This window comes from Dryobates pubescens, chromosome 25 (genome assembly GCF_014839835.1).
Source record: "Dryobates pubescens isolate bDryPub1 chromosome 25, bDryPub1.pri, whole genome shotgun sequence".
In the NCBI taxonomy this organism is placed as follows: Eukaryota; Metazoa; Chordata; class Aves; order Piciformes; family Picidae; genus Dryobates; species Dryobates pubescens.
This window is the reverse complement of record NC_071636.1, coordinates 4,147,078-4,159,295: the sequence shown is the minus strand read 5'-3', so window position 1 is coordinate 4,159,295 and position 12,218 is coordinate 4,147,078. Positions and strand designations below refer to the sequence as shown.

The 12,218-nt window shown below is 47.8% G+C and overlaps 1 protein-coding gene and 2 non-coding genes across 4 annotated transcripts; 2 read left to right on the top strand and 1 right to left on the bottom strand.

The window, feature by feature from the left end:
• Positions 1-2,291: 2,291 nt before the first annotated feature.
• On the bottom strand, positions 2,292-8,712 carry SIRT4 (sirtuin 4). 2 transcript variants are annotated; one of them, XM_054172991.1, is made up of 5 exons: positions 8,675-8,712; positions 5,686-6,191; positions 4,751-5,045; positions 3,404-3,605; positions 2,292-2,982 (listed from the first exon to the last, which is right to left on the bottom strand). In XM_054172991.1, exons 2-4 carry the CDS (start codon positions 6,183-6,185, stop codon positions 3,441-3,443), a joined length of 960 nt encoding a protein of 319 aa, XP_054028966.1. In that variant the 5' UTR covers positions 6,186-6,191; positions 8,675-8,712; the 3' UTR covers positions 2,292-2,982; positions 3,404-3,440. The 2 variants fall into 2 exon arrangements, with proteins under 2 accessions (XP_054028966.1, XP_009908039.2); XM_009909737.2 differs by lacking the exon at positions 8,675-8,712 and adding an exon at positions 8,437-8,567.
• A 1,761-nt stretch (positions 8,713-10,473) lies between these two features.
• On the top strand, positions 10,474-10,614 carry LOC128898552 (U4 spliceosomal RNA). The gene has a single exon (XR_008462886.1). It is a non-coding gene; the product is annotated as a U4 spliceosomal RNA (small nuclear RNA).
• Positions 10,615-11,263: 649 nt separating this feature from the next.
• Positions 11,264-11,404, top strand: LOC128898551 (U4 spliceosomal RNA). The gene has a single exon (XR_008462885.1). It is a non-coding gene; the product is annotated as a U4 spliceosomal RNA (small nuclear RNA).
• Positions 11,405-12,218: the final 814 nt, after the last annotated feature.

Sequence of the window (12,218 nt, the reverse complement as noted above, 5' to 3'; positions counted from 1 at the left end):
AAAGCAGGGACTTTATCCTAGCTTCATAGATGGGAGAGGTGGTTTCAAGATACTGTGAAGAGAACTGAATACAGGTGGAGAGTGTTACCAGTGAGGGAGCACAGGTGATGACCTACAACAGTGGGTGTAAGGGCAGGCCTTGAACCTAGCTGCTAGATGTGAAGGCTTGCTAAGCCAAATGCTGAGATGCTCAGCCATCTGTGCCCTACTGAGCTGAACTGCATAAACTTCTGTTCAGAAAGAACTCAAATATGCACTGGATCTAACTGCTCTGCTGTGCACCCTTAGCTCTTTGAACTGCTGTTGTCTTTTGGCAGTGAGGATGAGGTGAACTCCGAAGCTATTTGTTCCCTGTGACTAGCAGGTTTCCCTCACACTGTGTCTGTGTGTGGCATGTGGGTAAAAGGCTGCTGATGGGAACTTCTGCTCCATTCCCCAATACACTAAGCAGCAGTGTTGCTGCAGTGACCAGCAGGGCAACTACTGCTGACTCCAGTTCTTCTGCATCCCAGTAGACCTTCTCTGTCCATTATGGGTGGCTGTACCTCTTCTCCTTTAAAGTGGTTGAGATGATTCATCTGCTAAATGCTGCACACAAGCACTATCTTGTTTTTGTTAACTGCAGTGTAGTGGTGGTGTGGGTTTGGTAACAGCCTGGGAGTATTTAGTAGACTACTTCAGCAGAGGGTTAAGTGGAATAGGGGGAGAGGAAAGGCCCTGCAGTCTCACTGGGTTCTGGTCACTGGAGGGTGCTGATGGGAGGAGTGGTCCAGCCCCTTCTACCTGGTTTGCTGCTTCCAAATGCTCCTCACCATGGGAACTGCCAGTGTGAATCGCAGGAGGAGCTCAGGGAAAGCACCAGAAAGATGCTTGCTGTTCGGTGGTCTTTCTTAGAAGATGCTGCCCTACATCAGCTCTTTTGCTGCTGGATACAGTATTGTATATCCTTCTCTTTATTTTTATCACCACTTCCTGCATCTGCATGTTTTTGTAGGAGAAACATAATCATTGCTTTTCAAGAAGTCTGCTTTACCTTCCATTTCAGAGGACATGATGAAAACTTTTTTTCCTGGATTTTTTTGGGATGGCTTTAGTGACCCACAAGCTCCCATGCTTCAGCATGCCCCTTAAAACAAGCTTTCCTCTTTGGCCAGCTCTTCCTGGGTCCAAACTTCCCTCTAACTGAAAGTGCCAATCCACATCAATCTGGCAGAGCTTTAGGAACTGTCTTCAACCTGTTTGGCCCTGTGCAACTCAGTAGACAGAGATTATTCTTCCCCTTCATGCTAAGCTGTGAAAAACACCTCAAAAAACACTTGCCTCTTATCACTGCCCCAATGCTGTTATCCCCAAGCAAGAGTAACATAGTGAGAAGGCAGCCTTATACCACTTGTGATAGCCTCATTTCCTGAGGATCCTCTAGTTTTCCTTACCTGCAGACACAGCTTCTTTAGTGTAGAAGGGGTAAATGCAGAGAAACAAGGAGCCATGGTCAGTTCTGAGCATGGATATGGGAGTTGAGGCTGCACTTACACCATGCTCACCAGGCACAAGTCTTCTGGGCCATCCACAGTTTGTGCTGCACTCACTGGAGCACACTGTGTAAAATACCTTTCTCAGGCCTGGGTCCTATTCTTTACTTGCCACTGCCTGGCATGGATTTGAATCAACAACAAAGCAAAAAAGAACTTTGAATCATGTGGTCAGTTGTCCTTGATTTATTACTTGACCTTTTAGCAGCTGACTCTGGTGCCCTTGCTTCCAACTGCTTGATACAGGATGTGTTCTGTGGTGAGTAGGACAGGGGCACTTGGAGTATCCCAACAATTAATATCCCTCATAGCTAGAAGGAGAGTGGTAGATTCATGCAGAGGGTCTGGTCAAAATTAGTGTTCTGGTCTGGGCAAGATTCTGCCTTTTACTCCATCAATGGTTTAATATGGCTCATGTTACCACCCTAAGGATCAACAAAACATGGTTACCCAGTAGTGAAGGATCTCCTGTTAGAAGTGTGGAAAATTACATCTATTAATAGCTAGAGATGACCTCCTGAGGGAGACCCATTGTGCAGATTTAATTGTATTTCTCTCTTAATTCATCAGCTGTTAGTAATTACTGTATTACTGTTAGCAATCCTGCATTTTTGCAATGGAAAAACCCACTACTCTGGCTATGGAGCCTGTACCTAAATAAAGCATTGGAGAGGGAAGAAAGTACAACATATCAGTCTTGTGAACAATTTTAATTTACTACTTAGCAATTCATTAATTAACCAGCAGCTTCAAAAAACACACTTTGGAAAATGCAGCAGCTGCACTGAAAGCAGTGCTGTCAGATTAGCTTGAAGTAACTCCTCTGGCATCTCAACAATATATATTTTTTGACTATTATAACAGTAAGCAGTTTAGAATGTCAGCTGACAGCTGAGAGAAATGGTGACTTCCCCTCCTTGCTGGAAGATGTCAGCCTTCTAGTCTGTGCTTTCAAATAATCTCTTAGAGGAGCAGTTTCAAGAGCAGTATTCTTGTTCAGCTAATGTTTTGCCCTTTTTAAATGACAACTGCAGTTCCTCTTTGCACACTCCACAGTTGCTCACTAGTAGTACTGGATCCTCCAGCAGATGAGGTGGGTTTCCACTTTGCCCTCCTGTGCCACTGCCTCAAGTTACTTGGTCAAAATCTCTGTCCCTCATTCTTCTCAGGGGACACTTATAAGATGGGTGTTTTGTTCTCAGATATGGTAGTCTGATTATCCTGTCCTAGTGAATAAAAAGAAGATGCCCTGCTTACAATGGCAAGCTAAGGCAGGAAAGTACTTTCTTCATCATCCTGTTTCCTGATAAGTCGAGATGGTTTCAATGGAGAAAACTGGTCAGGCTGACATATGTGAGGCTTGCTGCCCTCTCCTGGTGTCATCAGGGGCTGTGTATGGATCTCTCAACTGCCTCTTAGACAGGTTTTCCTTTTTTTCAGATGATGAGTCCTGCAAGAGTGGAGGAAAGAAGCTGCTTTATAGATGGAAGTGATTATTTTAAACAGCAGTGTTTTGATTAGGATTAGCTGGATCGGCTTTGGAATCGTCAGTTGCAAAGGCAGCAGTGTTGATCAGGTTCTCTGATCTGATCTGTAGCCTTCTGACTGACAAATGGATTGGAACTCAACACTGCCAAGTCTGATGGCTGCTCTTGTCCTATATTTTGGGAGCACTTAGTGTGCTTTTTGCTTATGATCATGGGAAATGGTACTGTGAGCCATCAGAGTGTACCAGTTACAGATGAAAATTTATAGCCATGTTTTGGTGCACCTTGTGGGAACATATTTTTGGTCAGCACATCTCATCCTCAGCATCTGATGGGAATGCATCTTCTTAGCTTGCAGGGTGACTGACCTGGGAAGGTACTCACCTTGCAGAAGTGATTTTACTCCTGAAGCTGCTGCAGCTCAGCTTTTTGGGTCATGCACCACTATCAAAGGCAGCAGCTCTCCACAGCGGGAGTTCAGTTTTAAGGATGCAAAGTGATCCAGCCTTGTGGGCCCAATGTTAAGGACTGCAATGGGCAGCTGCTTCTCCTGGGCAGCAAGAGCAAACCTGTAACCAGAGTATACCTGCAGGGAAACCAGAAGACAAAATTAATGGCAGCTTAGGCAAAAGAAGGGCTACAAAAAGGAGTAAGTAAAGTAGAATAGCTGCTGTTGGCAGTGGGAGGGGGGGGCTGTATGTACATGCTGTGTTAGGCAATTGCACTGAATTCAGGTAGGAAATGTCTTCATTCAAGAGTGCACAGAAAAGAACAGCTTTTAACCTCTGTCAGTGAAGGATTTACAGTTTCATAGAAACTGAAACTTCATAGTGTATTGAGGGGAAATGTCCTTGTCTCTCAGTAAATCTCCCCAGCAGTTTTTATTAGTTATCATAGGTACTTAAATGCTTCCACTTTGATGGTTCTCACATGGCCCAGCTTAGGTAGTACAAGAATGAACCTAAGGCATTTCAGTCATTCCCGTACAAAGGATTATAAGCCTAAGAATTGCAAGCTCAAGGATTTTTTTTTTCCTAGTATCCTGAAGCCAAGAGACTCACAATCAGGCAGTCTTGGTTTTATCTCATTCTGGGAGGTGTTAGAGTAGAGGTTTTAAATGCAATACAACTTGGTCTTTGAAACATTTCTCATATACAAATGTTGTTCTAAAAGCTTCACCAGGTTAAACAATGTGTTCCTAAACTACCTTACCTTATCTGTAATGGAGAAAGCACATTGTGATACAAAGGACAATACTAAGCAGCAAGCAGAGGTATTTCTGCTCTTTTATTGAGAATGTAGATAGGATTTACAAGTCCTAAAATCTGGTATTCCACTCAGTGTGCTGTGAGGCCTAGAAAGCTGCCAAAGGCTAAAAAAATCAAGCCAAAAATATGTGGGGTGTTGATCTTTGCAGGATTGAATTTTATCAGGTATCTTGGCTTTACAGGCAGCTGTGAAGCCACAGTGTATTGATGGAAGATGTGTCAGCGAGAGGCCTAAATGGAGTTATTTATAGCAGCATGAAGTAGACTGGCAACAGAGTGACAGGGAAGCCCAAACAGGCTGTGAAGCCGGATTCCAACCCCAGTGAAAATAAAATACAAAGAAGCTCAGGAGAAGCTGTTCTGATCCACGAGCTATTAGTAGTCCTAAAGTGTGGATCTAAGGATTGTTGCAGGCAGAGCAGCACAGAAATAGGAATCCAGTGTGGGAGGAAGACCGTCTTACCTGCATAGAGGATCCTGCCACCAGCATGGAGTCTGATTCTGCCAGGCGTTGGTGCACAAAATTCACCTTCTCCCGGCTCACCGTGTCTCCAAAGAATGTCACGTCAGGCTTCAGGATTCCACCGCACTTCCGGCAGGCTGGGACTTGGAAATTGCACACCTGCTCATCTGTCAGGAAGACATCCCCATCTGGAGCCACACCTAATGCTTCAGCTTTCCAGGTGGGATTCAAAGCTTCAAAGTGCTCCTGCAGCTCAGAGCGCAGGATTTGGTCTCCACAGGCCAGGCAGAAAACCCTGAAATTCAGAGCAAAGCCTTAAATGAGAGTTTCATGTCAGCTGAAGATGTAGAGTCTGTTAACTTGTTCTTAGAAGGCCTAGTAGGTCTGTTGTCATTATGCACATTTATTTACCAGATTGTACAGGTCAAGGAGATGTCTTTCTACCTCTGACTGTCGCTTTAGAGGAGTGCTTTGAACTCTCTCTCCCAGTTCAGGCTGTGCTTTTCCATCTAGAAATTCTGAGTGATCACAGCCAGGCTGTGGTGGCCCTTCTCTAGTCCCTCCGTCCTGTGCATTTCTGGCACTATCCACTCTGCTTAGCCCTGCCTGATCCTCAGAATGCCCATGACCTCTTCACTAAGAGGGATTTGCTGTAGCAAGGAAAGGGAAAATTCTGACTGATGGAGGCTCCAGGGAAAATGATCCAAATAGTGCACCGAAAAAAAAGTGGGGTGGTGTTCATGTTTCTTGAATACTGTGCTGTGAACAGCACTGGTTTGTGATCTTTAGAGCATGTCACCTTTGAGCATGTCATCTCCAGGAACACAGCACTGACATTTTACCTCCTTTCTCAGCAACCAACACTGCACCTGCTTGTCAGTCACCCCGAGTGAGCGCCCAGAGGACTGACCATCCTCCCTCTGCCAGCAGAGTACCTGTGTGTGCAGCCATGCAGTTCTGTCATGCGCTGGCTCCCAGCTTTGGTGTGAAGGGCATCCACGTTCTGGGTCACCAGCCAGTGTACCTTCCCCAGTTTCTCCCAGTCTCTCAGTACCAGGTGTGCTGTGTTTGGCTGGTAGGAGGAGAACTGGGGCCAGCCCACAAAGTTCCTTGCCCAGTAGCGCTGCCGGGCGCTGGCGCTGCGGATGAACTCGGCGTGCTGGACAGGCCGTCTGTCCGTCCTGGCGTACAGCCCGACCCCTTCCGAGCGGTAATCTGGGATCCCCGATTCGGTTGAGATTCCAGCCCCAGTCATGACAAAAAGCCTCTTGGAGTTAGAAACAAAGTGCTGCAGCTCCTCTACTTTTGCAGGGTCTGGAGGAAGACTGGCTGGCACAAAAGTCAAGTTTGGAGAGGGTCTGGATACAGAATGGGATCTGAAATGATGGCATCTGATGGCTCTGAAAACTCCAGAGAGCTTCCTGGCAGAGAACATGGTCAGCTAAAAGTCAAGAACAGAACACATGGTAGGTTAAAAAAAAACAAAGGGCATATCCTTGTCTACATTTTCTTGGGATTCTCTGGGAAATGATGCTGCTAAGTATTCATTGCTCTTTTTAGTAAAGAAACACAAATTATTTTGCAAATGTTAACTAAAGCCTACCAGTTTTGGACAGCATTCATAAGTCCTTTTGACAGAGGACAACATTGAGGGCTGCTGAAGGCACAAGGACAAAGCTAGTGCCCCTGACTTGCAGGACTTCTGTTCTTCTGTCCTGTTGTGAAAGCCTGCTGCCCGAGAAGACTTGTAAAGAGACCAGAAAGACCTGAGCATGCAAAGTCCTTCCCAGGTATGTGCAACAGGGCAGACAAGAGCGAGCGAGAAGGCCAAGTACCCTACCCCAGAGGCACTGGCTGACTCATTCCTCCCCAGAACAGACCCCTGCTCTGCTTTCTTAAACATTCTGCATGCTCCAAGTCAGTCCTTTCTACTTACCTCATCCTTTGCGTATATTGTGGGAAGAGAGAGGGAAAACAACCTTGCTTTTTCAGGACAAAGGTCTTGACAGGATTGAGTCCTGGAATTTTATAAAGATGTGCTGAAGGGGCCTTGAAATGGGGCTGAAGATTATTAGTACACTGCCTAAATGTCACTGGCAGCTCTTCCTTCGTTGGTGTCACCTCCCCAGAGTTAGTGGAGAGGTTTAAAGAACAAATGACAATGCTGATAGAGATGAGATCACCCAGATGTGTGTGGGATAGAAACAGCTGCCCAACAGGTAGGAATGGGAAGGATATCCCCATGCCCCATTGGGGACAGGCAGGATGACTGCTGACAATCAGCCTGGAATTGTGTGCAAGACTTGTTGTCATAGGAGTGGATTGGTTTGGACCTTGATTAGCCTTTCTGGCAGTCTGCAGTTCTCATTTTATTATTGCTTCTGGGCTGCCCTGTTGTTTTGCCTACAAAGCATGAAAGGTTTTGAAAGGAACAGTACTGAAAATTGACTGTCTGGTATTTCTCCCTCCCAACATCTCTCATAGCAAGGAAGCTTGCACAGAATCTGGAAGATGGAGGGAGGACTTTAATTTCTAATAGAAGGGGATGATCTCTAAAGAGTGATTGCAACAGGCCCCAGATAATCTGGTGCTTAAAGCTTGCTTGATAATTTGGGACGCTTGGATGCAGATTCAAGCCCACTCACGCTTTTGCCTTCACCATCGCAAATTGCTGGGAGGACACCTTATGGATTGGATCTCACTGGGAGTTGTCATCCAGCTGAAACAGATCCATTTCTGGTGTTACAGGCAGTGTTTTGAAGGAGCTGTCAAATGGTTAAAGCATGTGGGCAGGTTCCTACACGCTGTCTACAGCAAGTTTGCAGTGCCTGTGGGGATCTGAGAGGGCTCTGAAGCAGTCAGGTGGTGAGCTTGTCTAAAAGGGTGGCACCCTTTTTGTGCTTGTGCCTCAGTGCCTGGATAGTATTTAGAGTCCTGCTGCCTCTAAATTGCTTTGCCTCAAGTCCCTAGTCTCATTGCTTCATACACTGTAGGAACTGGTATTAAACACATTTAAAATGTTGATGTTCAGCTTTAAATATCGAGATACTAAACTGATGCTAGTGGCAGAGAGTAGATTTGTCTCAGTTAATCTTCAATTCCCAAGGCTTTGTGTCATTGGCAGTTGAATTACAGGGAAGATTTGGATTCTTTCCATAGACTGAATTACTTTTTAAATCTAAGCAGTGGATTTTGTTGGCAATGATTTTTGCCTTGTTTTGCTGCTTAGCAGGAGTTGTCAGGCATTCCCTCTGAAGAGGTTCAATTTTCCATATGAATTAATTAGAAAGGATAAAGTGTAATTTGCTTTGAGAGTAACTTATGGCATGATCCTCCCCAAAGGCTATTAAGACAGTCTGATGGTATTTAAATGGCTTTAACTGATGAAAGTTCTCCATTCCTATCCCTTATCATCATCTCAGAAGGAAATACTCTGAGGGGAAATGAAATGGGATATCTAATACTGGTTGGTCCACAAGAGAGAGAAGGCAATGCTAGGCCCAGCAGCAAAAATAACAGATCCATAGGAGAGCTGCTGTGAAGCTTGGAAGCAGGACAGTGTTAGGAGAGAAACATACAAAGGACAGAGTATTTCCTGTGAAATGCAAAGCTGCTTGTAAAATGAAAGTGCTTGGATGAAAAAGTAACAACTACCCTAAGTAGCAAGTGAAACTCTGCAAACGTACCTATCGAGATCCGAGGCTAGACTTTGTTCCTAACACGCATCCCCATGCTCCACAGCAAGAGATCGGACAAGTTCAAGGTAGAAGATACACGGGTTTCTACAAGCGTTTACAGACAGAAATTCGGAGGGACAGCCACGACATCCGCATCACTTTTGCTGTAACCGTGACGTGGGGGCAACCGCCGAACCGAACGCATCCAACGACAAGCGCAGCAGGGTGAGTAACGCTGAACACTTACCCTTCATAATGGTGCCGAGCCCCACCGCGGAAGGAAGGGGCTGGCCTCCGGGAGAGGAGTGCTCTGGGAAACGGAGTTCCTGAAGGCTTTAAGCCTTGAGCACAAAGACTACAGTTCCCGTGGTTCAAAGGAGGGAAAAACAGTTGAGTCCCTGAGCTGGTCAAGGCAAATTGAAAACGCGCAATGTTTCAAAGCTGCCCTGAAGGAAACACACAGGAATAAACCCAGATTTTATTTGATACAAATAGAAGTGATCAATTTGATAAAATGCATTGTAGGTGCTCCTCCTTAGAAATTGTGGGTTTGCTGATACTGGTTTTAGGCTTAAAATGTGACTAAACAAATAGTGGAAGAAAAATGCACTGAAGGCTGTTGAAGACATCTCTTCTAGCTCAGGAATTGCCTGAATTGTTGGAGGCCAGGCTGATATGTTAGCTCTGTTCTGGCATTCTTTGTTTGGTACCTACATTTGGTCCCAGGAGACATGGACCTCTCTGGCAGTCCTGTTGTTCATTTGGGATGACAGGGAAAGTGTTTGGGAGATAGATATGGAAGGGGCCTGTGGCAGCAATATTGGATATATAATGACAATGTGGATCCTTACACTGCAATTAGCGTGGCCAGACAAGGTCAGCATGGGACAAGTGATCTCTGTTCATCTTGCAAAGGAGGCATGGATGAAAAATGAGAGGGCAGTTGTTCCTGGGATCTGTCTGGATCTCTTCCAGGACATGGTCAGACACCTTAAGCCTCTTCAGAGTTGAATCCTTTGCTACCAAAGGGCTTGCACCAGTTGTGAGTTCACCAGTTCCTTCCTGGGCTCAGTTGGTTATTTGACTTGGCTGTTACTGCTTTGCTGGAGGCGAGTGTCTGCTGTCTGGGTGAGCTGACCCAGTGAAACCTGAAGAAGGGAAGCGGAGTGCTGGGGTGGAGTGACCACCTCTCCCTGGGAATGAGCTGGTGGATCAGTGCAACCCAGCTTTGCAGAATCCCATCTCTTCATGTGGGAGAGATTTCTTCCAGCATTTCCCAGTTGATCCAGCAGATCCTCCTTCCTAAGTGGACTGGGCAGCAGGGGTGAGCACTTGAAAGAGACTGCCCAGGGAAGTGGTGGAGTTGCCATCGCTGGAGGTGTTCAAAAACATGCAGATGTAGCACTCTAGGACATTGTTTAGTGGGCATGATGATGTTGGTTTGACGGTTGGACTTGACCTTAGAGGGCTTTTCTAACCTTAATGATTCTATTTTACACACAATGGGCACTTGCCATTCCTAGGACAAAGTGCATCCTACTGGCTCGGTGCACCGGTCCCACGGAGGTTCGGGCACGACCCGTGTTTTGTTGAGTCTTAGGTAGCTGTTGGTACAGGCTTTAAGCGTTTAAACGTTTTCATGTCGTTGAGTGCCCACATTGCTTTGGTGGCGAGACAGGGACAGGCACAGCAAAACCCTTTGCACCCCGAGGGTGCCCGCCCCGCCCGGTGCGCTCCCTCCCGAGTCTGAAAAAGGCGATTTTGGACCATCCCCTCCGCCGAACTCAGTCTCTGGGCGGCGGGGCAGCCCCATAACTGATGCTCATTACCATAGCGCTCTCCCGGCACACCCCGCGAGCCTCCCACCGCCGCGCCGTTCTGCCTGCCCCCGGTAAACCTCCGCGCCGGCACCACCGGCAGCGCGGGGAAGGCGCAGGGAGGGCGTGGGGCACGCTTGGCGTTACGAGCCGGAGGGGAATCGCCAGCGCGCTCTGACCGCGGCGGCAGGGCGCCGGCGGAGGGGCCGGGAGGGCGGAGCCGTCCGGTAGCTTTGCGCAGTGGCAGTATCGTAGCCGATGAGGTTAATCCGAGGCGCGATTATTGCTAGTTGAAAACTTTTCCCAATACCCCGCCATGACGACTTGAAATATAGTCGGCACTGGCAATTTTTGAGAGCCTCTCTGGAGGCTGCATTTACTTGGTGAAAAACAGATAACAAGAGTAACGAATAGGGCGAAAGAGTGGTTAGCTTCGGAGATTTCACGGGAATGACCGGGGAATAGCTTGGGCTGGGCCGGAGCTCGGCGGGGATGCCCAGCAACAACTTGGGCTGCGCTGACGCTGAGTGGGGATGGCTGGGCAGCCACTGGAGGTCGCTGGGAAACGATTTGGGCTGGGCTAGAGCTCGGCGGGAATGCCCAGGGAACAACTCGGGATGCAGCTCGGCGGGAATGCTGGGGAACGACGGGGACTGGGAGGGGATGCCCGGGGAACGACTTGAGCTGGGCTGGGGCTCGGGACAGGCTGTGGTGCCCCCGGGACAGGCTAGGGGTGCGTGGCAGCACCGAGGAGTCCCCCATTCAGGGGGAAGAGCTCACAGTGACGTTCAGCTAATTTGCATATTATTTCCCAGCAAGCTTCGCGGCCGTGCCACCGCACGGTGCCGAGTAGGGAAAACGGGGCACCGCTTTCCTGGTAGAGGCACGGAGGGGGCACGGCGTCGAGCGGGAAGTGCTGCCGGGGGATGTGCAAATATGAAAGGGCCAGGAGGCGATGCTCGCCCCGACTTTGGCGGCGGCCCCGGGGCTCGGGCCTGCGGCCGCGGGAGAACGTAGTTAGCTTTGCGCAGTGGCAGTATCGTAGCCAATGAGGTTAATCCGAGGCGCGATTATTGCTAATTGAAAACTTTTCCCAATACCCCGCCATGACGACTTGAAATATAGTCGGCATTGGCAATTTTTGACAGTCTCTACGGAGACTGAATCTTGCTGTAAAAGAAAGAGCTGAGAATGAGTGTCGTAGAGGTGAGGCTTGGAATGGCTGAGTTAGGTGAACCATAGAGGTTGGTTGGGGCAGATAGTAGGGCGTTTGTTCTCTCCCATCGCTGCCACTGCCGGCTCCTGCCAACAGCATGGCTTCGTAAGTTTTGGGCGCGTTTACATAGAAAGCCCCGTCCTTGCCTTTTTCTTACGAAGATGCTGAAGGAGGAATCGGTCCGTGAAAATCCAAGTGGGGAGACTGGGGAGAAGCGTTGCTCGTGTAGCTCTTGCTGAGGAGGGTCACTTGAGGAGCGTGGGCCTCTCATGAGGTGGCTTAGGTGGCCCAGAGAGGGGTGGAACAAATGAGTGGAGAGTCGAAGTCTGAATCGTGCTTGACTCCAGAACTGCTCCAAAAGCAGCCAGTGTACAGCTTTCAGTGCACAGTCCCACAACCTCCATTTCGTGTGAGTTTGTCAATGTATATCTGTTGGCATCGCTTGCTTTGTTTGAGAAAAGGCTCCTAATTGTCAAAGAAATCATAAAGCTTTACTCTGGAAAAAGCAGCTGCTGAGTTCTGTGTAAAATCCTATTATAACAGTAGACCCCATCCATTTATAATTTGCAGCTGTTCTTTTGTTTAAGAGCTAAGCAGATGTTTTGGAGGGAGATTAGTGACTGTTGAACAGCACGCAGCTTCTGGGCTGAATCTCTTCTGGAGCTGGAAGCAGCTGCCCTCTGTTTCTTGGTGTGAGTTTGATGTGGCTTACACTGCTGACAGGATACCTCTGAAGTTTTCTCTATGGTCGTGTGTGC

Excerpts from the sequence above, each read along its gene's own strand:
- SIRT4 (XM_054172991.1), bottom strand. The coding sequence starts at position 6,185 with ATGTTCTCTGCCAGGAAGCTCTCTGGAGTTTTCAGAGCCATCAGATGC. Across the intron at positions 5,046-5,685 it reads CTGCATGGCTGCACACACAG|GGTTTTCTGCCTGGCCTGTG; the intron begins GTACTCTGCTGG and ends TCTGAATTTCAG. Across the intron at positions 3,606-4,750 it reads TGGCAGGATCCTCTATGCAG|GTATACTCTGGTTACAGGTT; the intron begins GTAAGACGGTCT and ends GTTTCCCTGCAG.